This window comes from Humulus lupulus, chromosome 5, assembly GCF_963169125.1.
Source record: "Humulus lupulus chromosome 5, drHumLupu1.1, whole genome shotgun sequence".
In the NCBI taxonomy this organism is placed as follows: Eukaryota; Viridiplantae; Streptophyta; class Magnoliopsida; order Rosales; family Cannabaceae; genus Humulus; species Humulus lupulus.
In genome coordinates this window covers 243995868-244023793 of record NC_084797.1, presented here as the reverse complement: position 1 = coordinate 244023793, position 27926 = coordinate 243995868, and the positions used below count along the sequence as shown (strand labels likewise).

The 27926-nt window shown below is 30.1% G+C and overlaps 3 protein-coding genes across 4 annotated transcripts; 1 reads left to right on the top strand and 2 right to left on the bottom strand.

Annotated features, from left to right (window-relative positions):
* Positions 1–4134: 4134 nt before the first annotated feature.
* Positions 4135–9424, top strand: LOC133778717 (polyadenylate-binding protein-interacting protein 11). Its single transcript, XM_062218725.1, has 11 exons — positions 4135–4369; positions 4587–5205; positions 5514–5615; positions 5715–5759; positions 5955–6027; positions 6140–6252; positions 6359–6418; positions 6507–6554; positions 6661–6729; positions 8910–8971; positions 9077–9424. The coding sequence occupies exons 2-11, from the start codon at positions 4666–4668 to the stop codon at positions 9132–9134; spliced, it is 1170 nt and encodes a 389-aa protein (XP_062074709.1). The 5' UTR covers positions 4135–4369; positions 4587–4665; the 3' UTR covers positions 9135–9424.
* A 361-nt stretch (positions 9425–9785) lies between these two features.
* On the bottom strand, positions 9786–18147 carry LOC133778715 (alcohol dehydrogenase-like 4). The gene is made up of 10 exons (XM_062218724.1): positions 17989–18147; positions 17770–17906; positions 15815–15864; positions 14554–14897; positions 12394–12476; positions 11712–11787; positions 11535–11596; positions 10515–10610; positions 10235–10396; positions 9786–10087 (listed from the first exon to the last, which is right to left on the bottom strand). The coding sequence occupies exons 1-10, from the start codon at positions 18071–18073 to the stop codon at positions 9977–9979; spliced, it is 1206 nt and encodes a 401-aa protein (XP_062074708.1). The 5' UTR covers positions 18074–18147; the 3' UTR covers positions 9786–9976.
* A 2256-nt stretch (positions 18148–20403) lies between these two features.
* On the bottom strand, positions 20404–26956 carry LOC133778714 (alcohol dehydrogenase-like 4). Of its 2 annotated transcripts, XM_062218722.1 has the most exons (10): positions 26794–26956; positions 26560–26696; positions 26416–26465; positions 25976–26313; positions 23051–23133; positions 22839–22914; positions 22267–22328; positions 22028–22123; positions 21460–21621; positions 20404–20676 (listed from the first exon to the last, which is right to left on the bottom strand). In XM_062218722.1, exons 1-10 carry the CDS (start codon positions 26873–26875, stop codon positions 20566–20568), a joined length of 1197 nt encoding a protein of 398 aa, XP_062074706.1. In that variant the 5' UTR covers positions 26876–26956; the 3' UTR covers positions 20404–20565. The 2 variants fall into 2 exon arrangements, with proteins under 2 accessions (XP_062074706.1, XP_062074707.1); XM_062218723.1 differs by lacking the exons at positions 22839–22914; positions 23051–23133.
* Between the last annotated feature and the right edge of the window lie 970 nt (positions 26957–27926).

Genomic DNA, 27926 nt, shown 5'->3' with positions numbered 1-27926 from the left:
TTCCACTTTCCCATTTCATTCCAAATCTCCAATTTCCATGTGGTAGCTAGCTAAACCACACTCACATTTTATTTTTTATTATTATATATTTTTTCTTTTTATAATTACCATGATTTAATTTCCCACAATTTTCTCAAATTAAGTTTTCTTTACCTTCAAGTTAATCTACAGAGTAATAGTTGTTCAAATTATTAACGGTGTTTAATTTTTGTGGAATATTTTGTAGAATGCTGTAAATGGTGGTTCTTGTCGTCTCATTTTGAGTGTTTTTTAGAAGATTATATATCTTGACAAATTCGACTTGACTTTTGTGATCTCATGTAATAATTGATTTGAGTATGCAATACATGTCTTTTTATTTATTTTTATTTTTTAAATAATCTACAACCTTATCTAAATGAAATTTATGTCTAAAAGTATTAAGGCTATTTTTATTTGCAGCAAGTATTAGTGCTATTTTAAATTCATATTTGGAGTATATTTCATGTAGATAAGTATGCTAAAAAAATCATAATTAATGATGTCATGTGCATTTTTAACTATTAATATTGTTGAGCGAATAAAAATTAAATCACATAATATTATGATGATTCTTTATTAAACGATTCGAGCCATTAAAAATTAAATCACATAATCAATATTGTGATGATTCTATTTTTAAAACATACGAGTTATTAAACATTAAATCACACCACTAAATATAAATTTAGTTGACCATTTATTACTATAATTAACAATAATTGATAATGTATATTATTACAATTTATTAAATAAAAAATATGCAATAAGAGACCAAAAAACACCCTAACTAATAAAAAATGATTTTATACCTCAAATTTACAAAAAATGGCTACAAGAGATTAGTGGTTGATTGTGCAGTTATTTATAATGTTCTTAAAGCATAATGTTCCTAAAATATTACAACCAAAATAATTTTTATACAATGAACTATCTATGATGAGGATAATGATCATAATCTAGCTTATCTTTTTTTATAATTTCTATTCACAAAAAAACAAAACAAAAAATTAATAAGATTGATCATGTTTTATCATTTTTATAATTTCTAATTACAAAAAAACTCATATTATTATTATTATTATTATATTTTTTTAGAAAAGATGAACCAATAATTTTTTTAAACTAAATTTTATATTCTATCATCTTTTCTTTCCAAATAGGTGTAAGAGATGGGAGTGGTTTACTGGGATTTAGAGTATCTGGAGCGATACCAGGAAGCAAATGTAAGAACAACTAGTGCAGGAAGAGTAGTCGACCCGACACCAGTTTTGGTTAGGAATTCGTGGATGCCTCCTCCTCCAGAGTATGTAATGGTGAATGTTGATGCGGGGATTGACAATGTTAGAATGAAGATAGGAGTGGGTGTGGTGGTGCGGGATAGTAATGGTGTGCGTTTGGCATCTTTAGCTGCTCCGATCGTCTCGGCAATGACCCCTCTTGTAGCGAAAGCTATGGCTATGTTGCACAACATGCGCCTCTACCTCAGGCTTGGATACCAACACGTCTACTTGTGGTTAAGGGTGCACATGGGTCGAGTTTTAGGGTTTTGGGTGCATCGGGTTCGGGTTTTGCGGTTCTCGAGTTGGGAAATGGTGTACCAAACTTGTTCCAAACTTTTTGGTTTTTTGGGTAATTTTTGGTTTGGTTGGCTTGGGTGGGGTCGGGTTTCAAGTGGGATTGGATCGAAAATGGGCATTGGTAATTTTTTTTTAAAAAATACTAATTTTTGATATTTTTACTTTTCACATGTTTTTTTTAACTTTGTTGTTAGTTTGATTCAATTGATTTTTTTAAAAGGGAAATTTGATAAATCATGCTTACATTACCTTAATATTTAAAATTTGAACCAAAGTTAACCACCATATGATACAAATGCTCATCTTTCATTTAATACCAAAAATACCCTCATACATTTCCTCTCTATTCTCCCTCTTCCTCTCTACCTTTCATTTAATAGCTTAATAATTAAAATTTGAACCAAAGTTAACCACCATTTAGAATGTTGTTTAGATGTTGGATCTGTAGTTTGTTGGTATTTTTTGCTGTTTTTTTAGTGAAAATCGTGTTCTGTAAAAACCTGCGTTTTTTTTTGTTCCTTGAGTTTTTTTCGAAATGCCCGATAGTGTCCGATAGAGGCCCGATTCGGGCACGATAGTTATTGAGTTTCAAGGTTAGGGATAAAGGTCCGATGACAACCCGATGGTTGCCCGATAGTCAAGGTTAGGGATGGTGGTACGACAGTATTACGATAGTGGGTACGATAGTGTGCAATACTGTAGTTATTTCCATAATGGGTACGATGATGGTACGATATTAGCACGATAGGTGTACGATAGAATTTGTTAAGTAGTTACTATAACATCGTAATTTTAGAATTTGTAGTGGGACGATATAGGTACGATGGTAGTACGATAATAGTTAGTTTCAAAATGTTAACTTACTTTGTCAATGGTACGATGATGGTACGACAGTGGGACGATAGTGGGTACGATAGTGTGCAATACTGTAGTTTTTGCCATAAATGTACGATGATGGTACGACATTAGCACGATAGGGCAACTATCGGGTAACCAAAACTATCGAGCAACCATCGGGTTTCCATCGGACCTTCATCCCTAACCTTGAAACTCAACAACTATCGTGCCCGAATCGGGCCTCTATCGGACACTATCGGGCATTTCGAAAAAAACTCAAGGAACCCAAAAAAAACGCAGATTTTCACAGAACACGATTTTCACCCAAAAAACTACAAAAAAATACCAACAAACTACAAATCCAACATCTAAACAGCATTCTAAATAGTGGTTAACTTTTGTTCAAATTTTAATTATTAAGCTATTAAATGAAAGGTAGAGAGAAAGATGGAGAATAGAGAGGAAAGGTATGGGGGTATTTTTGGTATTAAATGAAAGATGAGCATTTGTTTCATATGGTAGTTAACTTTGGTTCAAATTTTAAATATTAAGCTAATGTAAGCATGATTTATCAAATTTCCCTTTTAAAATTGGGCTTTGGTAAATTTTTTTGCAATGGTAGGGGTTTAGGGTTTTTTTGTCATCAAACCTGAACTAAAATCAAAATAAAATTTTGTTTTTACCCAAACTCGTGTATATGTATTTACCACACCCGAACCAAACATACTCGGGTTCAGATCTAATCCAACCCAAAATTAACAGGTTTGACCAAAAAGCAGATTTTGAGATTGCAGGTTAGGCGGGTGCGAATTTTCAAGTTTTATGGGTCAAATATTCACCTTTATTTGTGGTCGAATTGTGAGCGAGTGGTTAGAGCAGTTTGTGACAAAAAAAAAAACCACTCATTGCTGAATTTGGCAATGTACTCAAGACTGTATTGAGATGCTGCTGCTTTGAATAATATTACTGTTAACTATTGTAATAGGGACTCTAACCATGGACCAAGCTAAAACTTGGTGGTTTGGTATCCCAGCTTGTTTTTGGTGATTGGCTTTTGCCTTGAAATGAAATTATGTTACTTACTTTTTCTTTTCTTTTTTTTTCTTATCTCCAAATTCCTCACATTTTTCTCCTCTGCCAAGCATAGTGTTTAAATCATGATTTTTTTCACTTTAAAATTAAGAATATTAATTCCTCACCTTTTTCTCCAACACAAGAAGACAAAAACGCAAAGTTTCATTAGGATTTATTTAATTTAATTTAATTTTTTAAAACTGATTATTAGTAATTTATTATTATAATTATCGTAATTATTAATTCATCAAACCATCAAGATACCTGGAAGAAATAGGTGCCGTAGCCACGGGGTTCCTCTTTACCAGTACCAAAATTGTCGTTTACTCCGAAATGACCAAACTACCCCTACACCAGCTCTACATTCGCTCTAGTCGTCGTGTCCTTTTCAGTAAATTCAACAACAGCACGGAGGCGCAGCGACGTAGTATAGTAAAAATCTTTCTCTTTAAAAAATAAAAATATTAAAAGCGTGCGACCGCGGGATCAGTAAAATATCCACCAATAATCGAACGCCACGTCATCCAACTCTCTGCACGCATCAACATTCATGATTCTTCTTACATGTATATGATACACCATGTCCGTATATGTATATGTATGTATACATGTATCATATACATTTGAGAGTTGAGAGAGAGAGAGAGAGAGAGCTGTCGTTGGTGAGAGTAGCAGAATCTGAGTCTGAACCCCCAAAAAAAAAAAAAAATGGTGGTGTGAGTCTGAGGACCATTTCTTCTTCTTTAGAACGATGTGAAAAGAGTGATTCGAAGAAGAACCTCTCTGGTCTCCTTCAACAGTCGGCACTGTGGATTTTTTTTTTCTTTCTTTACTGAAAATTCCAAAAAACGCCATTCACTGTAAGTGAACTCGATTCAGCTCTTTCTTGTTCTTAATTTTTATATATATATATATAATATCAAGTATTAATTAATATTAATTAGCTTTGTTGCTTCGTTGTCATTTCTCAAATTTTATTTTAATTATTATTTTTTGTTTGGATTTTCATTTTCGTTTTCTCCGTAGTGACATCGAGGCAATTGTTTTGTTTGGTTTTTATTTTTGGGTTTTTTTCAGGGTCTTCATTCGTTTGATCAGCGTCTGGAATAAATTTTGAAAAAAAAGGAGGAAGGAGGAGGTGGAGGAGTTAAAATCCATGGCCGTGGTTGAGAATGCTGGAGTGGAATTGGGGAGGAACGTGGGTTCGGCTTCGTCAAATAGGAGCGTGGAGGAGGCGGCGGCGCGTGGTGGTGGAGGAGGAGGTAACGATCAGGATCAGCCGAAGCACAATGGTTTGCATCAGAGCAGCAATGGTCCGATTCTGAGGCCTCACGATCAGGGCCTTTTCATGAAGGCTGTGCCGGCGGCGCAGGTGGTTCAGTTGGGGTTTGATCATGGCGCGAAGATCGGAGGCCCTCAGTCGATGCAGACAGTGGGAGTGGGGTCTGTTCATCATCAGCGATCGAACGGTGGGGATTTGCAGATGAATGCGGATCATGACGGGGAGAGTTTTAACCGGGATATGAGGGAATTGAGGGAGCTTTTCTCCAAGCTTAATCCCATGGCGGAGGAGTTTGTGCCTCCTTCACTTGCTAACAACCCTGGATTAAACGGTGGGTTTAACAATGGCTTTGGTCTTTTGCTTAACAACAACGGCCACAGAAATGGAAGCGCTAATGGCTTCAATGCTCGACGGGTATTACTACTATTAAGTCTTCTGTTTTGAAATTAATATGTAAAAGTATGTTTGGTTCCTGGGAATAGAAAATAAGAACATGGATGTTGACAACTCCACGATTTTCCTGCTATTTGGGTATTGTAAGCTTGTGATTGGCGACCAAAATGATGTGTTGAGTAGAAGTTATACTCATATGTAAACTTGTTCAGCTTTGAAGTGTGTTGGGTAAAGAAGAAAACCATGATTTATGATTTATAACTAATGTGAATTGAACTCTAACCTTGAGAACCAAGTTGAAAAGTTTGTTGATGGGTGCTGTTTTTCAGAGGAACAGCCAAGGAAAACGGAGAATGAACAGCAGGACTAGTATGGCACAACGGGAAGATAGAATTCGAAAAACTGTTTATGTTTCTGACATTGATCAACAGGTAAGCCATTTGCAACTTATTTTTGGTGTTTCCATTAGGCCCATTATTTACCTCTTCTTTGGTGTATGCATGACTAATTCATTGGTAACTGGGACATAGGTCACTGAAGAACAGCTTGCAGCTCTTTTTGTCACTTGTGGACAGGTAATTACTCTAATCTTATGGTATCTGTACTGTTTACAATTCTGTGTTGTCACTGTTTCTCTTATTCTCTGATTGTTCTTTACCCTTTAATTGCTGAAAAAAATGATGAATGTCGTAGTAGAAGCTCTGTGACAGTTCGATTTTAATTTGGATTTAAAACAGTTTTTCTTATCTGCTTTTATTTCCACTGTGAAGGTTGTTGATTGCCGAATTTGTGGTGATCCAAACTCAGTACTTCGTTTTGCCTTCATTGAGTTCACTGATGAAGGTAATTTTGACCTTATAACATCATTACTGGTCTGTCATTGTGAAAGGGTCTTTAGATTGTTTATGAATGCTAGGACATTTTGATCAATTTCAGTTTTATATCTGATTAACAGAAGGTGCAAGGGCTGCTTTGAGTCTCGCAGGGACAATGCTTGGATTTTACCCTGTTAGAGTACTGCCCTCTAAGACAGCTATTGCACCAGTTAACCCAACATTTTTGCCAAGGGTATAGAGCCTTGCTGTTATGACTATTGCCTTTTTTTTTTAACTCTGGAATGCATCAGTCATTTCCATTTTATAATCTATCAATTGAGTACTGTTTTTCATTGCAGAGTGACGATGAACGCGAGATGTGCGCAAGAACCATTTATTGTACAAATATTGACAAAAAGGTGATTTTCTTGTAGTCTGTAGTTGAAAATGACCCAGAGCAATTATCTGTGGAACTTCTTACACGTTTATTCGGTTTGTCTTGTGTAGGTTGCTCAAGCTGATGTTAAACTCTTTTTTGAATCAGTCTGTGGAGAGGTTAGTGCTTTTGCCAACACTTTCTCTTTCTTTTATAATTCTAAAATCCTTGATACCATTTACCATTTGTGAGGGGCTGCATTTATAAACATATATTCTAATGCAGGTTTATCGCCTAAGGCTGCTTGGGGACTATCATCATTCTACTCGTATTGCCTTTGTTGAGTTTGTAATGGTATCTATCTGTTTCAATATTCCTAATTTCAATATTCTTTGTTTGTGTATTATATGCTTTCTTTTCCACCATTTTTAACTGTTATATTTAATGTAGAAATTAGGGAAGGTCTATTGTGACAAGTGAGGTTTTCGGATGACCATGTCATTTTTAGAGAATGTTTTAATTCTTGAGAAGAAGGTCGACAAATAGGATGATTTGTTACTTATTTGAAAATTTTATTTTCCATGCCGAAGCCTGTGCATTGTCAAATGGAAACATTAATTAATTTATTCCTTTTTTTTTGGGGTGAAAAAGAAACCTTACTACCCATGAGGGTTAGGTTGTGTGGCAGCCCCATAGTTTGCTCCCATGAGGTCTGACCACTGACCATATATGAAGGAAAGTAGCTTGTAGTGACCACACTGACCATAGGCCCTCATCTTCTGTAATAGATTAATAAATCACCAAGGCTTCTCTCTTTCTTTAGGATCATTTTTCCATCCTTGGCATATGTGAGGAAGCAAAAACTATTGATTTTTCATCTCACTTGGATGTGACCTTTCCTACCACCTTTTTGGTTTTCACGGAGTCATGATCCTGCATATGTCCATCTAATTGATTGTTGTTTAGTCTTTTGCAAGTCTTAAGCTAGACTGAAGTCTGATAGAAAACTTCCTTTCGAATTTTTATTTATTTATATAAATTACCAAGCATGACCAATGTCACACAATTGTAGTTTTGGCCCGTCTTTTATTACTTTTTTTTATTGTTCATTTGGTTATTATTTATCATTTTTGGAATTGGCAAGGACAATGTTCTTGATGTCTTTTATTATTTTTTAATGGTTCTTTATTTATTATTTTTGGAGTGTGCAAGGGGGGTGCTCTTGATGATTATGCAAACCTGTGTAAGAATTAGGAACACATTTAAGCTTTCCATTTATAGCTGGCCATTGAATTTATTACTTAAGATCCATCTTCTCATCATGGCCTTTTTACATGTATGAATTTGGATAATTAAGGTACATTACAACTTAGTACCATATTTGTAAATGTTAGTTTTCTTTACAGTAGCAGATTATAAACCAATCTTTAGAGCATGACATAGTATGTGCCTATAATGTGGTTGTTGGTGTTGTTGTCAGTGGATTTTGCAGTATATTTCATAGACCTTCTCTTGTGCTTTTTAGTAGGTTTCATGCAATGCACTGGAGAAGAGCAACAAGTGTATCCTTTAGTTGGACTGTTAGGTTGTCAGTAGATTGACTGTAGGTTGTCAGTAGTTTGACTGTAGCCATATAGCCTTGTTGTGTGTTTTCACATTGTTTAATAATCTCCTTTACTTTGCTGAAATTTATTCCATATAAACTATTCTTTCAGTGGGAAAAATGTGGCTTGCCTTAACATATCCCTGCATGTACTGGTTAATAGAGACAATTATGGTATTGGATTTATAATTATGTTTTTCTATATATTTTTTTATAATTGTTTATTTACTTTATCACATGTTCTCCATCTGCAACCCTTTTTGTCTAATCACTTTCTATTTATGCTGCTGGGTGCTCCTTTTGTATAGTTCTTGATTCGGGCAATTAGATAGCCTTCATTATAGTTGCGTTTTAGATTTTTCTTTTTCTCTTATTGGTTGGATGTAATTGGGCAATTTTTTTTGAACCTTATGGTTTTTCTGCTATTCTTTTCTTTTTTATTTCCTTCTTTCTTGCTCTGCTCATTTTATAAATCAGAGACGCTAGGCATAATTGTAACTTTATGAGAAAGAAAAATAAAATAAAAATCAATTCCATAGTTTGCTAACTAAATAAACAGAATCATTTGGCTCTGTTTCTTTGCTGTTGGGAGCTGTTCTTTTAGTTTTGTTCAAGTTTCTATTGTAAGTTTATTAGGTATAGAGTTTCTTTTCCTGTTGGAAGACTAGGTAAGGGTAGACTAGACTCGTTTTCCCATACAGCTGCTTGAAGAAGACTCGAGATTCAGTCAGGTCAAACACTTTGGGGACTTTCTAGTCCAACTTCTTTGCAACTTTTCATTTCTTGAGAAGAAAAATCATGACCCACCTTTGATTCTTGGTGGCTTGCTTGGTCCAACTGCTACTTTTTAACCGGATATGAGTCCCAAATAGTATTCAATACATTTCATTATTATGCCAAGAAACTTGATCGGATTGTAATCTATTTTCAGGCTGAAAGTGCAATTGCTGCTCTCAATTGTAGCGGTGTGGTTCTGGGGTCATTGCCTATAAGGTGGGACTGCATGCACACCATCTCCATCTAATCTCATTTTCATTAAACTTTTCATTGTCGCCACTGTTCTAACAAAGTTTTGGTGTTGGTACTGTGGTTATTCAGGGTAAGCCCATCGAAAACGCCAGTTCGGCCCCGAGCTCCTCGTCTTCCGATGCAGTGAGCTGTATGATCCACTGTCCAGACTGATAATTTTTTTGTTATGGTTCCAGATGAAGTATGTTAGTATATGACATGACACCCATGTAAAGAAAGATGTTTTTGATGTCTGTGGTCAGTCTCTCTTTCCCTGCCTGGGATCTTTTGATATTATTACTATTGTAGTAGGGGTTATTATGTTTATTTTTAGATTATAGAGTTGGGACAGAACCTCGAGGCTTTGGAAGATTTACCTGTACCTGAATTATTTGGGATTTTTCCCAAAGATTAGAACACTTTCATGTTGTTCTCTGACATGTGATTTTGAAAAGCAGTCTCTCTCTCTCTCTCTCGTTACTCAAGTAACAAAACTGGGGTTCTTTTATCTCTTTCTTTTGTTGTTGCCTATTTTACGTCCTTCCCCTGCTCGCCGGAATTAGTTTTTAAAGTCTCCACCGTCGGAAAAATGTTCGCGGTATTTTGTGATTGGTTAAATTTAATATCGAGCTTTTCACGTTCTAATTTAAAATATTAAATTTAACTATCAACGTGATTGTTGGTGTTGGACACTCTTATAACAATACACAAAATCAAGTCAAACAGGAGAATGTGAAAAAGGACTAGTGTGTTTACCAATAATCTTAGTGATATATTAGGCCATTAACTTAGAACCAAATACATGAATATGCATATATAATTATACAAACTTTAAACTCCACCCTTAATACGATGGTTATTATACATTAATTTAGATTAATGGAGACTTAAGCTCCTACTTATATATACACATATATAATGATCAAGCATGTATGGTGGTTTGAAAATATACATAAAAGACATTTTTGGAAGATATTGTCGATGAATGAATCACAAGTGCATAAGACATCTCAGAGACTTTCCATCAATGAGTAGCTGAAATGCTTCGTTTATCTTCTCGAAAGGAAGCTCGTGCGTTATGAATTCATCCAAATTCACCACCTAAACAAACCAAAAAGCCAACGAATACACTAGTAATATTCAATACAAGTAATGATAGATGCACTCTCACTCAAATTACACATTGTGATGTGTAATTAATCTCAACCATACAATATCGAGCCAAAGAATATAGAGAGAGTGACTGACCCCTTTCATGCATTGTTGGGCAAAAGTAGGGAGTTGGGACTTGGCTTTGAAGCCTCCAAAGATAGAAGCAGCAATTCCTCGGCCATCAAAGAGTTCCATTGGATGAATTGGGAGCATTCTTGGAGTTGGATGAATTCCCAAAACCACAGTGAATCCCCAACCCTGTTTTTGTTAATTATGATCAATTCAAAACTTAATAAACAACTTATTAATTAATATGTAATTAATATGATATGATTAATAATAATAGAGATCGATGAGTATAAGTAGTATAATATGCCTCATGTGTAGACAAGTAAGCCTCTCGGAGAACATCCAAGTTCCCAGCACATTCAAAGCTGTAGTCCACTCCTCCTCCACTCATCTCTCTAATTTTCTGCAAAAAAATACATATATATATATATTGAGTGATACATTTAATTATAAACTCTTCAATTCATTCAATCATCAAAAGTTTGGTTAATGTTACAACAAGTGATGCATGAAACCATTAAATATGACATAGTTGTTGATCAACTACTGACACATCTCATGATGTGTATATATGTACTTTCCTATTTATGGACTATATATATATATATATATATATATATATGTACATTATTGTCATTTAAGACATTTTGTAAATTTTCAAAAAATTATGAATAGTTTATAGTACCAAAAATAAGGTTCAAACAGTTGAACTTTACACGCGCATACAAAAAATAGACATGCGTGCAACAACTTTGTTTTCAGCACCGTAAACCAATCGAAATTTTTTGAAAATTTAGAAGATATATTAAATGACAATAATATACACTATCATAAAAAAAATTAGAAAATCATTTTTTTAAGTACCAAAAAAGTGTCTTGGCTGCACTAAAATATTGTTACATCGAAGTGCTACCCTATATATATATATAAATATATATTGGGGACCACTTCGGTTTAGCCAATTTTTTGGCTGCATCGGTGCAGTCATTTTTATGTTTCACACTTAAATAATTTTTTTACGTAAACAATATCATGCATCACGTTAATTACAAATGATATCTCTCTTACTATCTCTTTTATATAAAAAATGAGTAGATAATAAAAATTATTAGTTTTAACGTTTTATTTTGTTAACTTTAACAAAATATTCTAAATATTTAATAAAAGATACCAATAAAATTAATTAAAAATAGATATTTATTAATATAAATTAATATGTTTATGTTATTTTTTATATATAATATGAATATGATATAAATTTAATAAAATTAATTAATAAATTTTATAAATAAAACTAAATATATGTGATAAAATTAAGAATACGAACCTGATGCACCGGCTTTTCCAGCTCAGTTGGGTTTATGAAGTCAGTCATCCCCATTGCTCGACCTATATATATATATATATTTATATAATTAATCCGAAGATTAATTTAGTAGAATGATATATTATTTTTGGCGAGCTAGTTAAATTAATAAATAAATAAATTAATTAATTAATGTACCTTTGGTAAATTTAGCAGGGTTGACATCAACACCTATTATTTTGGAAGCTCCTCTGGCTCTTGCCCCTTCACTAATCTACAAGACCCCAATTAATCTTCATATTAGTATACATCATTAATAATAATAATTGATTAATGATATTGTTATTAAATAATGAAAGAAATAAGAGTAAAAGGAAAAGTGTTAATAAATAATAATAATTACAGATGATATATATATATATATATATATGACAGTTCTCATGTAGGGGCTTTACTTTAAGCCTTATTGGTAGGGCTCTCAGTGTTTCTCGACCCATGAAAGTTTTCGGTGCGAATTTTTTTTATGACAGTATATATTGTAGCTATTTAAAGCATCATGCAAAGTTTCAGAAAATTTTGAATAGTTTACAGTACCGAAAACTAGGTTCAAACATGTTGATTTCCACTCGCATAAAAAAAATTAGTCACGCATGCAACAACATGTTTGAACCAAGTTTTCGGTACTGTAAACTATTCAGAATTTTCTGAAAATCACACTGAAGCTCTAAATAGCTACAATATACACGGTCATAAAAAAAGTCGCGCCGAAAACTGTTCACTGGTCAAGAAACACTGAGAACCCTACAATAGGACTATTTTTGAAGACCCTACCAAAGAAATTTCCTATATAAATATATATATATTTATAGTGAAAACTTACAGCAAGTCCCACAGCTCCTAGACCAAAAATTGCTACGGTTGATCCAGGTTGGACATTGGCAGTGTTCCATGCAGCTCCAACTCCTTCATTTTTACATATATACCAAAACTTAATTACAACATTAATTCATGGGAAAATAATATTTTGGCTCTTGTGTTTTTTTACGAATACGCGATCAATCCATATGTTTTACAAAATGAATTAAAATAATATCCTATACTCGATTTTGGTCAAAATATTTTCAATTATAAGATTAATTATCGAGTCATTAACGAACAGAGATAGAATCAGACTGATTCCCTAAGGGGGTGTTTGGTATGAGGTTTGAGTTTGGGGAGTAGAGTTAGAGGGGGTTTAGATTAAGGGAATGTGAAACTCAAGTGTTTAAGGGACTGTTTGTTATAAGTTTTGGGTGTCATGGGAAAGTGTGGCAAGGGTTCATGTGGGTTAATCTAAAACTCGCCCTTTCACAAGAATTCACATTACGCACTAAAACTCTGTGGGACCCACCACTTTCTCACCTAAAAAATAGCACAAAATATGGGGTACACTTCAAATGACCACCTATCCCAACACTTTCCCATATAACAAACAGCCCCTTAAGGGGATAAGATTACCCTCAAATCAAGCTAAAAAATAAGATCTACTTGGAAACACAAACCCCCAGACTATTAAAAATAAATTTACTAAACATGGGTTACATTTGACATTCTCATTCCCACCAAACCAAACCTTATACCAAACACTATGGGGTGTATATGGTTTTATTTTGATTAATTTCGTAAAACATAAAATCTGAATTATTATTTAACAAAATATAAAAATGGATAACGTATTTAGAAAAATTACGTATATTAAATAAAAATATATATAATAAAAAGCACATGTGAAATAAAGACGTAAAAAACAAAAGAAAAAAGTCAACAAATCAAAGAGTAAATATATAGGGGAGGCCCTATATCTTGGTTCAAATTTTTTGTCCCTATTATTTTAAATAAGGTGGTTAATTATTATTTTAAGTAGATCAGTAGATAAGGGACATGAAAGTAATAACAAAAATGGATCCAAAAATTTGGGGATCTTAATGAAAATTTAAATCCCTATATCAAACCTATATAACCCAATGAACTTATATAATAATTATGTATTTGAGAAATGGTGTAACTATTTGAATTGACCCTTTGGTCTTAGTTATCAGAGTCCTAATTAAGCTAAAGTACACAAAATTGACTAGAATATATAATTAAGAGTATTATTTATTGGGATTTGAGAAGAGAAAAATACTATATAGATATTAATAAATGAATTATTACAATAAGTCAACCACTACACAAAACTCACATATATACTATACATTTTTCAGTTGAAAATTTGAAATAGGAAAGAAAAACAATTTTATGGAGTTGTTTTTTGTTTATTTCCATCGTGTAATTCTTCATTTTAGTTAATATTCATTAATTCAATGTATTTTTCTTTCTAATATCGATTAATATTTTTTTTGAGTAATAATATTAATAATAAGTAATAAGATACATGCAAATTAAGATCGTTTGATGCTAGTAATAAATTAAGCTTTAAACTTATATTTTTTTTTATTATTTCAAAAGGGTTTTGAGGTCAATTCAATTGAAAACGACAACAACTATTAAAGCACACTATAAAGGCCATGTTTGACTAAAAGCTCTGTTTTAGTTTTTTTAATTAATATTTATTTGAAAATATTTGGATAAAAATAAATTTTATTTTTTTAATTTAGAAATTCTTATGGGAAAAGCTGGTTCACCCTAGCTTCTTCCAAAAAAAATTTTGAGAAGGTATTTTCTAAATAAAAATAATTTTTATAATTCTTAATTTACTCATAAAAGATATATTTTTTTATTAATATACAAACATTTTGAAAATAATTTTTCATTAAAAAAAAATCTTTATTTAATAGTTATCCAAACAGAAAAAATAAGTTACAATTTTTACTTATCTTATACTTTTAGTTAAACATGACCAAATAATGGTTCACTCGAAGCAACCTTCTATAGCACACCCACAATCATTTTTGTACTGTTTTCTTGTGGTGGTAACAATCAATAACAATGATAATTAGTAAATAATCAAAATAATACATTATTAAACAATAAATAAACAAATTCATTAAGTATTAATTACCCGTGGAAACTCCGCAACTAAGCAGAGTGATTTTCTTAAAATCGGAGGGAGATGAGAGTAGTTGCGGTTGAAGCTTCACGACACAAGCTGAATGGAGAACTGAATACTCGGAAAATGTTGAGGTGTTGAGAAAATGAAAAATAGGGTTTCCATGTTTGGTCCAAAACCTAGTTCTGCCATCGCTCTCCATCACCTTCATCATAGGGTTCACCCCATATTTACTACACATGTTGCTCTTCACGTGCCTGCAGCATTGGCACGTGCCACACTCACCATTGAATATTGGCACTACATGGTCTCCTTCTTTCAGCTCTGTCACCCCTTCCCCCACACTTTCAACAATTCTGTATACCAATTATATATATATATATATATATACTCCAAATTTTAGTTTTATTTGTTCTTAATCTTTATTAGCATTATTAACTATTTTGTTTTCGGTTGAACACACTAAACTTCAATAGATTTCTCGAAAAAGATATGTTAAAAATAGGAAAAATAGCACCGAGGTCCCCAAGCTTCACCAAATGTATCGATTAGGTCCTCAATCTTTTGTTTTATAACACTTAGACCCATAACCTTCACCTTTTTGCTCACATAAGTCCTTAATGATATATTTCATTAAATAAATATTAACTTATAAGGGTAAAATGAAATTTTAACAATTACTCCTTTAATTCCCCCTTTTAATTTATTAGATATTACTAAATATATTATCATGGTAAATTGACTTAAATATTATCATCAAATATTAAAAAATAATACAAATTTATTTTTTATTATACCTCTAAAATATTTAGTATATTATTTATATATTAATTAGTTGATAAATTTTTTAATAAATTTAAAAAAAAAAATTATTTTACCTTTGCAAGTTAATGTTTATATAATGAAATATAGCATCGAGGATTTATATGAAAAAAAAAATGAAGGCTGGGGACCTAATTTATACCATTGTTAAAGTTTGGTCACCCAAATGCTATTTAACCAAAACAAAAATTTATTTATATTAGAATTATTAGTCCGTAATTATATTTATCTTGAATTTTCAATTTCATAGGACAGATGGACCTGCTTTTATTATTGTTGTTTTATGATTGTTAAATTAAAAAAAGTGAAAGTTTTAATTAAGTGATTGTTAATAATTTTGTTATTATAGAATGCAATTTTTTTTACACATAGTATATTATATAGTGTAGTAATTTATTAACTCCATACAAACCTAAATTTGACTAATTAGAAATTAATATATATGACTTACCCTGAAGCTTCATGGCCAAGAATTCGAGGGTATGCTCGTTGAGATTCGTTCTGAAACAATTAATAAATATAACAATAATATGGTTCATCAATAAATGAAAAAATAAAAATAAAAAACTATATTAGTAGAACTAGTCATTTTTCTATCTTTCTCATTATTAATTGAGAGATGACTATTCTCACTGGCAGACCTAGAAATTATGTTCACTTGTGGCGAGAATTTAAAAAAAAAAATAGAAGGAGCATAAATATAAAAATATACATATTAAAAAAATTAAATTATTGCAAAATTTAGAAGGACATAAATGTCAATATATATATAAAAGATTAAATTGTAAAATTTAAAGAATATAAATGTCAAAATATATCTAAAATAGACTGAATTGCATATAATATATTAAACTTTAAAAAAAAAAAAAAAAAATTAGGGTTGGCAAATGTAGGTCCACTTATGACCATTCCACAATTGGAAATAAATCGTTTGTCCCACTGCTCACATCTCTTTCAAATATGGGGAGAGATTTTTGTCTTTAATATGGGGAGAGATTTTTCTCTTTACGATGACATTGAAGTTATATCAAGCATTTTATTAATTTTTTAAAAATTTTAAACGATTTACGGTGACAAAATTAGGGTTGAAAAAGTTTATTTTACACGCGTATAAAATAAAACAAACACGCGTGCAATTAATGGTTTGAACCTTAATTTCGGTATCGCTACTTATTTAAATTTTTTTTAAAATTAGCATAATGCATGCTTGCTATAAATACAATATACACTTTCATTTAAAAAAAAATGAATTATTATATTTTTATGCATTGAAAACAAAAAGACCTCATTGGTAAAAACAAAGTGAAGTGATCTTCCTTTAAAAAAAAAAAAAGTAAAAATCTCAGCTTTTCTAATTTAGAAGCCGCCAATAGTCAAAATACACAAGGCATAAAACAATAACAAATATATGAGAAATTATGGTATGAAATAAATTAAAAAAAAACTTATTTTTACTATAATATAACTCTATATATATACACATATGATTTACAAATAATTTTTTAAAATTAATTATAAATAAATATGAGTAGATGCCTTATTCAAACCTTCAATTATTCCATCTTAATTTGTTGTTAGTAAGTGCTATTTACTACTTTGGGTATAAATTAAATATTCTAGTTTATTTTTGAAGTAGAATTTTTTTCTCCTTATTTTGTATCTGATTTAATTTTTTTTTTCTAAGAACTGATTTCTGCAAATTCTTAAAACCACTAAGTTTTTTATAGGCTCAATTATTGGGGAGACAGCGACTGAACAAGTTATATTAATTGGGACATGCAGAGATTACGATTATTTTCCTCCACAATTTCACATTTTTAATTTCATTCATTTAAGAATATATATATATATATACGTACCTAATTTTATTAATTAATTTCTACATGTATTATTTTCATTAATTTCTTTTGTCTTCACATTTTTTTCCCTCTCATGAACTTTCACTATATCCTCATTTCTATTCAAATGAACACAGAAATTAATGAAATTAACTCTTCCCATAATATATATATATATTATAGGGTTTATGCTTTTTTTAGATTTTGTGTTTTGACTCATTACCTGTTTGGATCTTGTATTTTGAAAAATTATTTTTTGGACCTTGTATTTTCTAAAATAGTTCAAATAGAGCACTAAACTCAATTTTGATCAAAAATTTTTGAATTAAAATCACAAATGATTCCTCAAACTAACAATTCAGAACAAAAATATAGTCATTCTGCCTAAGAACTGTGTTGCTATATTCAATTTTTTGTTCATCAAAATCAGGTTCAGGAGCATATTTAAAATATTTTACAAAACACAGAATTCAAAAAATAATTTACCAAAACACAAGATCCGAGTCAAAACCCAATTCTAAAAATATATAAACCCTGTATATGTATATGTATATGTATATGTATATACCTCTCCTTTCCAAGCACTGAGATCAGTATGGCAGATTGAGGTAAAGAGAATCTTGATCCGAACCTCCATTCTCTGAGGTGGCTCCACCAGAATCTCCTCCACCACCAGAGCCTCACGCGGCCCATAAGCCACCGCAGCTTAATTAATTAATTAACTTCATCAATATATATATATATATAAATATAGTATGTCGTTTATACCAAAATTTGAACTTCTTACCTCTACAAGTGATGACCTGCCCTGTCGTTTTGATACCATCATTCCCAGAAGAGTGCAGATTTTGATGCTTCCCATTCATCTCCATTGTTTTCTTTTTTTTGGTTCACTGTCGTTCGTGTAAAGATAATATTGGTTTTTTGTAATAATATCAGACTTTTTGAAATTTGTATATGTATATATATTTATATATATATATAGAGAGAGAGAGAGAGAGAGAGAGATGGCCATAAGTAGGGTCTTACCACATACGACCTGTTTTCGTTAATGAAAGTTAGGTATAAGGCGGTTTTAAGCATTATCTAAAAATTAATTAGCCGTAATTTGTTAATTTGGTTCTAATCAAAATAATTAATCCAACTGTCTCAGTTAGGTACAAATTACAATTTCATAACTTCTTTCTAATTATTCCCAAAATTGATCTATTGATTAAGGCTAGCTAATAATCCCAATCCAATATCTATATTTAGTGTCGTTTTTTCACAAAAAAATTGTTTAGTTTCCTTACTATTTTTTTCTTTCTTATCTCCAAACCACAGCACCCAAAAAATCACCCCCCAAAAAAATAAAAATAAAAATTAGGGGTTATATCGCTAGAGATCCCTAATTTTTTTAAAAAATATAACTTAGGTACTTAATTTTTATTTTATATCATTTAAGTCCCCAAATTTACTCAATGTGTATTACATAAGTCCTTTCAGTTGGAAAATAATTTATCAAATTCATATTAGAAAACGATTTATGACCAAATTAATTGGGTTATAAATAACTTTTTTTTTTTTTTGTATTTTGTAAGCTATTTTATGATAATTTGAATTTATGTGATACACATTTTAGTAAATTAAAGGACTTAAATAATACAAAATAAAGTTTGGGACCCAAGTAATACTTTGTAAAAAGGTTGAATACCTTTGCTGATATAAACTCAAAAAGTTCTTACGAAAATAAAATATTATCTGTGATTATAACAATTTTATTAAATCCTAATATTATATTTTCTTACCCTGCAAATGATGCATTTATAATTATAGAATTAGGCCATCTTCAATTCTTGTGTCAATTTATAGAAAAACACCAAAACAGAATGAATATTATATTCAATCCAACTTCGAAACTATTGTGTTTATATTTTCTTTGTAACTAATTGAATTTTGCTTGGTAACCAATGTTTTTTTAATTTTTTTTTTGGTTACTATATTTATTTCTCGAGCTTAAATATTTTACTAGAAAAAATTAATTTATTAAACATATATTGTATAGATAAAATAATGGTCATTTGGTAAAGTCATTTTGCACTCTAACGTAGTTTTAATAATTTTTTGCAAAATGATATCTCATAATTTAGACAGCTAATTAAAAATTTAGACATGTGATCGAAAAATTTAAACAATGGTCGAATTTTAGACAGATGTCATTTTACAAAAAACTATCAAAAGTAAGTCAGAGTACAAAATCACTTAAAAAAAAATGTCATTTTCACAAATTTCTCATAAAATAAGAATAAAAAATTAATTTGATGAAATTCATACTAGACTATAAGTAAATAAATAAATACTGAAATTCTTACTTGAGAGCACTTCTGATAGATTATATTTCGTATAAGGGTAACTCCAATGGAAAATGACTTTTTTTTGTGTTAAACTAACAACAAAATGTTAAAATTTTAGCACCATTTTTATTTTTCCAATTCCAATCACAATTCTAAAATTTACACCAAAAATTATAATCTATATTATTATATTATTTTATCTTATAATAAATATAATAATGTACATATAAATTTATTTGCAAAATACTAATATAAAAAAGAGAAAAAAAATTATACAATTTGCTACAATACTTTATTATATTTGGTGGGACACTGTAGCTTAACAACAAAATAATAGAAAAAATACAATGTAGTTGGAATGAGATATAGTGGCATCATTTTGTCGTTTTCGAGTGCTATTGGACTTGGCCTAACCATCATTAATTTGGGTTAGGTGTGTTCAATTTATTGCAAGATTTGATGTATATTTTGCATCATTATAAATGATAGATTTTTTTTATTTATTTTTATGTCATTTTAGTATTATTTTTATTAATCACTATTAAATGCTAGACTTTTTACCTTATTATTTTATTATTATCTCTAACTATCAACTATAAAATATAAAGAAAAATTATTAATTTTTTTTTGTATATTTTCAATAAATATCAAGTAAGCGTTAATGAAAGATTAATTTTTGCATCAACTTTTACAATTGTGCATTAGAGCATAGTGCTAAAAGTTGTGCAAAATATACTATATTTTAATTTTTTGTACCGAATATACCACAATATTTACATATTTCATTGAAGATATAAGTGTACTAGTTTTTGGTGTTGATGATCTTTCTTAATTTGAATTTCGTTGAACACATAGCTAGGTTGTGATCCTTTTGAAATGATAGCTTTATATATATAGTGTACATCAAGCTCATCATATATATATATATAATTATTTAGTACATATTAAACACCACAAATATAGAATTTTCATCACTACCTTCCATTCAAGATATATATATATATATATATATATAATATTAGAGAAGAATCTCACAAGTGCAAAATGCATCTCAATGATTTTCCATCTACAAGCAACTGAAATGCTTCATTGATCTTCTCGAATGGAAGCTCGTGCGTTATAAATTTATCCAATTCCACCACCTAATTAATTAAACAAAAGAAACCATAATTAGTACATTAATTATTACATGAAGAGATTTGTATTAGTTCCCACCAAATTAATTATATAAGAGACTTTTGCTATGATTCCCACCAAATAGTAGCTCCTAGTTTTAATAAATGTGATTGACTAAGCTAGTCTGTTACGTCACTGTATGTAATAATTGAGTGCATATTTTAGGTGCACATATCATTACTCATTCTCATTAGAATAAGGGTCCCTTGGCAAAATGATATATATTTTTAAAGTCATTTTGCATTCTAGTCTAGTTTTAATAATTCTTTACAAAATGACCTCTCATAATTTAGACAGCTAGTCAAAAAGTTAGACAGGTGGTCGAAAATTCAAACAGTCAGTCGAAAATTTTAGACAGCTGGTCGAAAAATTTAGACAGAGGTCATTTTGCAAAAAATTATTAAAAATAGGACAGAGTGCATAATCACTTAAAAAAAGAGGCAATTTTCACCAATTATATGCACCCAAAATCTGCACTCATACACTACACACAATGACGTGTCAGTACTTTTTAAAATAGTAGGTCTCAGTTTTAATAAATATAATTGGTTAAGCTAGTCTGTCACATCACTATGTGTAATATTTTGGGTGCATATATCATTACTCCTCTGAATATGTGACTTGATTATATTGATCAATTTAATTAGTCTCCATTATGAGTAGTTTTACACTAATTAAATAACTTTGAGAAATAGATAGCATTTAGAAATGTTATAAATGAGAGTGAGAGTGAGAGAGTGACTACTGACCCCTTGCATGCATTGTTGGGCAAAAATAGGGAGTTGGGTCTTCCCTTTGAAGCCTCCAAAGACTGAAGCTGTTATTCTTCGACCATCGAACAGTTCCATTGGATGAATTGGGAGCATTCTTGGAGTTGGATGAATTCCCAAAACCACAGTGAATCCCCACCCCTATATATATATATATGAGTATTACTATAATAATATTGATTATTTTTAATCGTATTTTTAGTATTTTCGACGTATAAATAAGTTGTAATTTTATTATTTTACATTACGGTTCTATAATGTAGTTACATTAGAACTTTCATAAATTTTTCAGGAAATTCCGAATAACTTGTTACACATATATTTGTTTTAATATTTATACGCGTGTGCAACAATCTATTTAGATCATGATTTCGACATCTTAAATTATTTAGAATTTTTCTAAATTTTACTATATCATATACCATAATATAAAAAAAAATAGAATTGAAACTTTTATATACGAAAATACTAAAAACACCACTACCCAATAATTTTCCAATATATTTATATAAGTAAGATCGGGAAATAATAGTGTTATGATAAGTACCTCATGTGTAGACAAAAAGGCCTCCCGGAGAACATCCAAGTTCCCAGCACATTCAAAACTGTAGTCTACTCCTCCTTTAGTCATCTCTCTAATTCTCTGAAATTATTTCAATTACAATAATTACATTAATTAATTCATCGTTTAATTCTGATTAATGATATGAATATTCTTAATTTAATTTACTCGAATCCATAATATAAGTTAATTATAATTAGTGAATATTAGACTAGAATACTGACTTCATGCACTGGCTTCTCCAGCTCAGTTGGGTTTATGAAGTCTGTGACTCCCATTGCTCCACCTAATAATACACGCAAATACATGTTAAATATATATATAGTTTCTGCAATTAATGTTATTATAAAAGTGTTATTGTATATAGTTTCTAATAGGGTGGGGATTCCTTAGACAAGGAATGAGGCAGGAATGAGGACCATTTTCAAACCTCGAATGTTAAACAGAGCGTGGATAGAAATAGCACTTCCCGTCCCGATCGAGCCCCATTTAATTTTTTTTATTCGACATGTTTTTTTTATGTGATTTGGTAATATATTAGTCATTTTTTAAATATTAATAACTTTATTTTGGACATATTTAATACTTTGCGTGATTAATATATTATAATATATATTAATTTTAGATAATCTATCTTTTTTATTTTAGTTTTAAATAAATATGCAAGAATGAGGACGGGAATGAGATTAAAATGGTTAACAGTGCCAATTACCCGCCTTATTTTCATCCCTAATTATAATTACCCCCAATTATACTACTAAAAATGGTTTTTTTTTCTTCTGAATTTAATTAATACCTTTGCTGAATTTAGTGTGGTTGATATCAACACCTATAATTTTAGATGCTCCTCTTGCTCTTGCCCCTTCGGCAACCTGCAAAGACCATTTTTTTTGTCTTAGAAAAAGCAGACATTAAAGTTTATATGTATGGCTTTTAAGATGAGAATTGAGAAAACGACACCGTATTTATTATGCATTTATTTTTATAATTTGAAGAAAACAAACTTACGGCAAGCCCCACTGCTCCAAGGCCAAAAACTGCCACGGTGGATCCAGGTTGGACATTGGCAGTGTTCCAGGCGGCTCCAACTCCTTCATTAATTCATTACACCCAAATACATACCAAAAATTAAATACTATTTTTTTTACATAAATTTTAAAGTGTTTATATTTTTTTTGGATTCTGTGTTGTTTCCCATTACTTGTTTGGACCATTTGTTTTGACAAATTACTTTTTTGACCCTATATTTTGTAAAATAGTTAAAATAGAATCTTAAACTCAATTTTGATAAAAAAAAAATTGAATATAACAATACAGTTTTTAAGCAGAATGATTTTATTTTTGTTCTGAATTGTTAGTTTGGTAAATTATTTGTGATTTTAGTTGAGAAAACATTGACCAAAGTCGGGTTTAGGGTTCTATTTTAACCATTTTACAAAATATAGTGTCCGAAAAGTAATTTGTCAAAATACAGGATCCAAACAGGTAATAGAAAAAAATACAGGGTCCAAAAAAGTATAAATCCAATTTTAAATCATCACATTCAGGGCGAGAAAAAAAATGTTATAATTGGATTTGGTAAAATTTAAAATTTTTAAACTCAAAACTAAAAATATATTTTTGTTTGATTTTTTTTTATTTTTCTAAAATAAAAATGTGTTTGGTAATTAATTTTGTTTTTTGATTTTTAAAAATAAAAATGAAAATACTTTTGGCTACGGGAGGAAGAAAGAGAAGAAATAGAAATAAGCTTTTACAAAAATTTAAAAGTGAGAAAATCTTATTTTAAAAAATTAATAAATTTTAATTAAAATTTTAAAAAATTAAAAATAGAAATAAGCTTACCGAACGCCAATTGTCATTTTACCTTCTGATTATTTATTAAATAAATAAAAAATTGTTTATTTATATTTTACCGAACGCACACTATATTTATACCTAAGATGATATTATTCTAAAATTTAAATATGTTGTTGCACACATGATTAATTTTTTTTATGCGCATAGAAAATAATATGTTTGAACCCAATTTTTGGTACGGTAAATTATTCGAAATTTTCTGAAAATTTGCAGGATGCTCTAAATAGCTATAATATACACGGTCATAAAAAAACTCGTACCGAAAACTATTCACAGGTAGAAAAATACTAAAAGTCATACTAGTAGAGCTTAAAGTGAAACCGCAATTGAAGAATTATCATTGTTTTTATATATATATATATATTTCATTTAATTATCTGTACAAGTCTTGGCTACGATTATTAATTGTTTGTGGTTATACTTTGACAACAAAAAAAATTATATAAAAATAAAATGAACATACCACACTACTCATATAAGATATCTGAGGACTGAAACAAAAATAAATTATTTAATAAATTTTTTTGCGTTTATAGAATTGTTTAGGTATTTTGTTTTTTGTTTTTAATAGCATTAGAAGTCAAATTTGACTAAAAATTATAAATAAATGGGATACTTTTTAGTTTGATAAGACTTGATATAAGGCCTTTTTTTATTTTTTTATTTTTGGTTCAAATTGATAGTCGCAACATTTATGAACTACATAATTGAGAATTTAATTCTGTCGAATATAGTTTTTCTTTCATGTATATTAAATTCAAATGCCACATAATTGAGTTAATAATTGAACATTAATACTTGTTAACTCAATACCATTTCTCTTTTTGTTGATGTAGATTTAGATAAACACATTCACTCAATCACCATTTTTTGTTGTCTAATATAAGACATTTTAGGGTTTTTTTGTTTGTTTTGAAATTGGTAGCCACTAAATTTCATTTGGGGTGGTCAAATTAATTTTAGTTGAGGGAGCTTTATTATTACTTTGTTTTTTTCTTCCTAATTTCGGCTTATAATATTATACTTTTTTTAGTTTAATTTACATATAAAATATAAAAAAAATTTAGAGGTGACTACTGCCCCAAAGTCTGAGTCTAAATTTCCTTATTAGTCAACACTATTTTATTTTATGTGTAGTTAAATTTAAAATCGAACTCTACTTATTAAGTGATTTATGTTTTTATTCTCATAATGATCTTTTCGTTATTATGAAAAAAGATAATTAATAAGTAGTATTAGATACTCTCAGCTAAACATAAAGTGCTATATTAGATTGCCTAGGGTCCTTACTTTTGAGACAATATTTAAAAAAAAAAACGTTACATACTATATATATATATTAATTTGAATACCAATTTGGACTTTTAAGTTTTTACAGTAGGATTTTTTGTTTCATAAAATGAAAAAAATATTACCTCAACTTAATTTTGATTAAAAAAAATAAGTAAAAAGGACATCCAATGGATGATCCATTTTACATAGAGCTATAGTACAAAGCTACATTTGGTGTCTACAATTCATCCATCAAAAAGTAATATCTTCAAAATATTATATTATATATAAATATCTCCAGTTAATACTCCAAAAATATAGAATAATAAATTTTTTTATTTGTAATTTTTTATATTAGTTGAAATTTTAGTTTGTCTTATAAATTTGGATAAATTTAAATAATAATATAATTATGTAATATTATATATGAGTAAATATTAAAAAATATAAGAATATTATTGATAGTGATAGGAAATATTTAAATGATATAAAAAAAAATAGAGAAATTGATGTATGATCCAATGTAAAATTAAAAATATAATAGAAAAATTATTGTTTTGGTGAGGTGTTTTAAATAATGAATAAAAATATTCATTGGGAGTGCTCTTCGAGTAATTGGTGTAAATGTGTAAATGACTTTTTCTTTTAAATTATTTTGCAATATAATTTAGTTTTGATAATTTTTTGTAAAATTATCTATATTCATGTTTGAATTTTTTGACCAGAGAAAGTTGTTATTGATAATTGTTTGAAAAAAATGAATATTAAAAAAAAGAGAAGATTAGGATTGAAATTATGTACCTGTGGAAACTCCACAACTAAGCAAAGTCAACTTCTTGAGATGAGGGGCGAGCTGAGGGTCCACTTTGACGACACAAGCAGAGTGAAGAACAGAGTACTCTGTGAAAGTTGAGGTGTTGAGGAAGTGATAAATTGGTGTGCCGTCTTTGGCCCAAAACCTACTCCTTCCGTCGCCAACCATCACTCTCATCGTCGGATTCACCCCAAATCTACTGCACATGTTGCTGCTCCTCCCGTGGTTGCAGCACTCGCACTCTCCGCACTCTCCGTTGAATATCGGCACCACCTGATCTCCTTCCTTCAAATCACTCACCCCTTCTCCCACACTCTCCACTATTCTGCACACACATATATATATACATATATACATACATATATTATTATCATTATATCAACTCCAAATCAGATCATCATCATCAACAACAATTAATACGACTTACCCTGAAGCTTCATGGCCTAGAATTCGAGGGAAAGCTCGCTGAGATTCACTCTAATCATAACAAAAAAGTTAGATCATGATTGATTGATTGAAAAGTTATATTCATTCTCTCTCTGTGTGTGTATATATATATATATATATGTACCTCTCCTTTCCAAGCACTCAGATCAGTGTGACATATTGAGGTGAAGAGGATCTTGATCCGAACCTCCATTTTCTGCGGTGGCTCAACCAGAATTTCTTCCAACACAAAAGGCTCCCCCGGTCCATGTACCACCGCAGCTTAAATCACCATAGATATATCAGTAAGTATATATATATATATATATATATATCAAAAACTATGTATGAACTTCATCGTGGTTGTAGTAGTTTTTACCTTTACAAGTGATGACTTTTCCTGTCGTTTTGGTTGGGTGCATAACCGAACCATTGGTAGGTTGATGATTCCCATTCTCCATTGGGTTTTGCTCCCCTCTTGTTGTGTGAGCTATGTTTTTTATATCTTGTATCACCCCAAATCTGTTTATCTCCAGAGTTGGGTTTGTCATATAATATAAATGTCGTTATATATATATAGATATATGGTGAATAGATCAATATTTTTAATTTAAAATAAATTTTAAGACCATATGTGGGCATGGGTGTTCGCGGGGTGGGTGATGCAGTTTTTCTCTAATTTTTGGACCGCACCGCATATGCGTTTTAAACAATTTTTCAAACTGCAACCCGCACCGTATTAACCTCAAACTGCATAAACTGCACCGCAAAAATGTAGTGTGGTGCAGTGCGGTACGGTGTGGGCGATTTATAACTATTGCCAAATAATTTAACAATTAAATATTATAATTATGAAAGATTTATAATAAATCTCATAACCATAGAGTGTTTAAAAAATAATTAAATGTACAACAAGCTAATAAACTTTAAGCAAAACAATAAAAATATAACAAACTAATAACAAATAAAAAATGTAATATAAATGTAAATATTATTTTAATTAAAGATGAATATATTTATATTGAAGTAGAATATGTGTTAGCATCCTATGACACATTATATTTTTTTATAGATAATGTGTATATTATATTATTCTATATAAATATTTATGCATAAATAAAATTGAAAAAAATAATATAAAAAGTTAATATATATAATAATGCGGTGCAGTATGGTTTGAACCGCATTTATAAAATTTAAAACTACAGCGCACCGCACGATTTGGCAAAAATACAAACCGCATTACAAAGAATTCTAAACCGCAAATTACAGTGCGATGTGGTGCAGTGTGGATGGTTTTATCAACACCCGTAGTTACTCTTAATAAAAGGGCCAAAACAATAAAATACTATACTTTTTTTAGACCAAAAAAACTTATTAATAACTGACTTTTAATTAATATCTCATGGGAAACTAGTTTTTTGTTTTCTTTAAATTTAATATGTTATTTTGTTTTTATTTTTAAGTGTCATTCACTCCCCATCTAAACATGAGATGGTATCACATAAATAA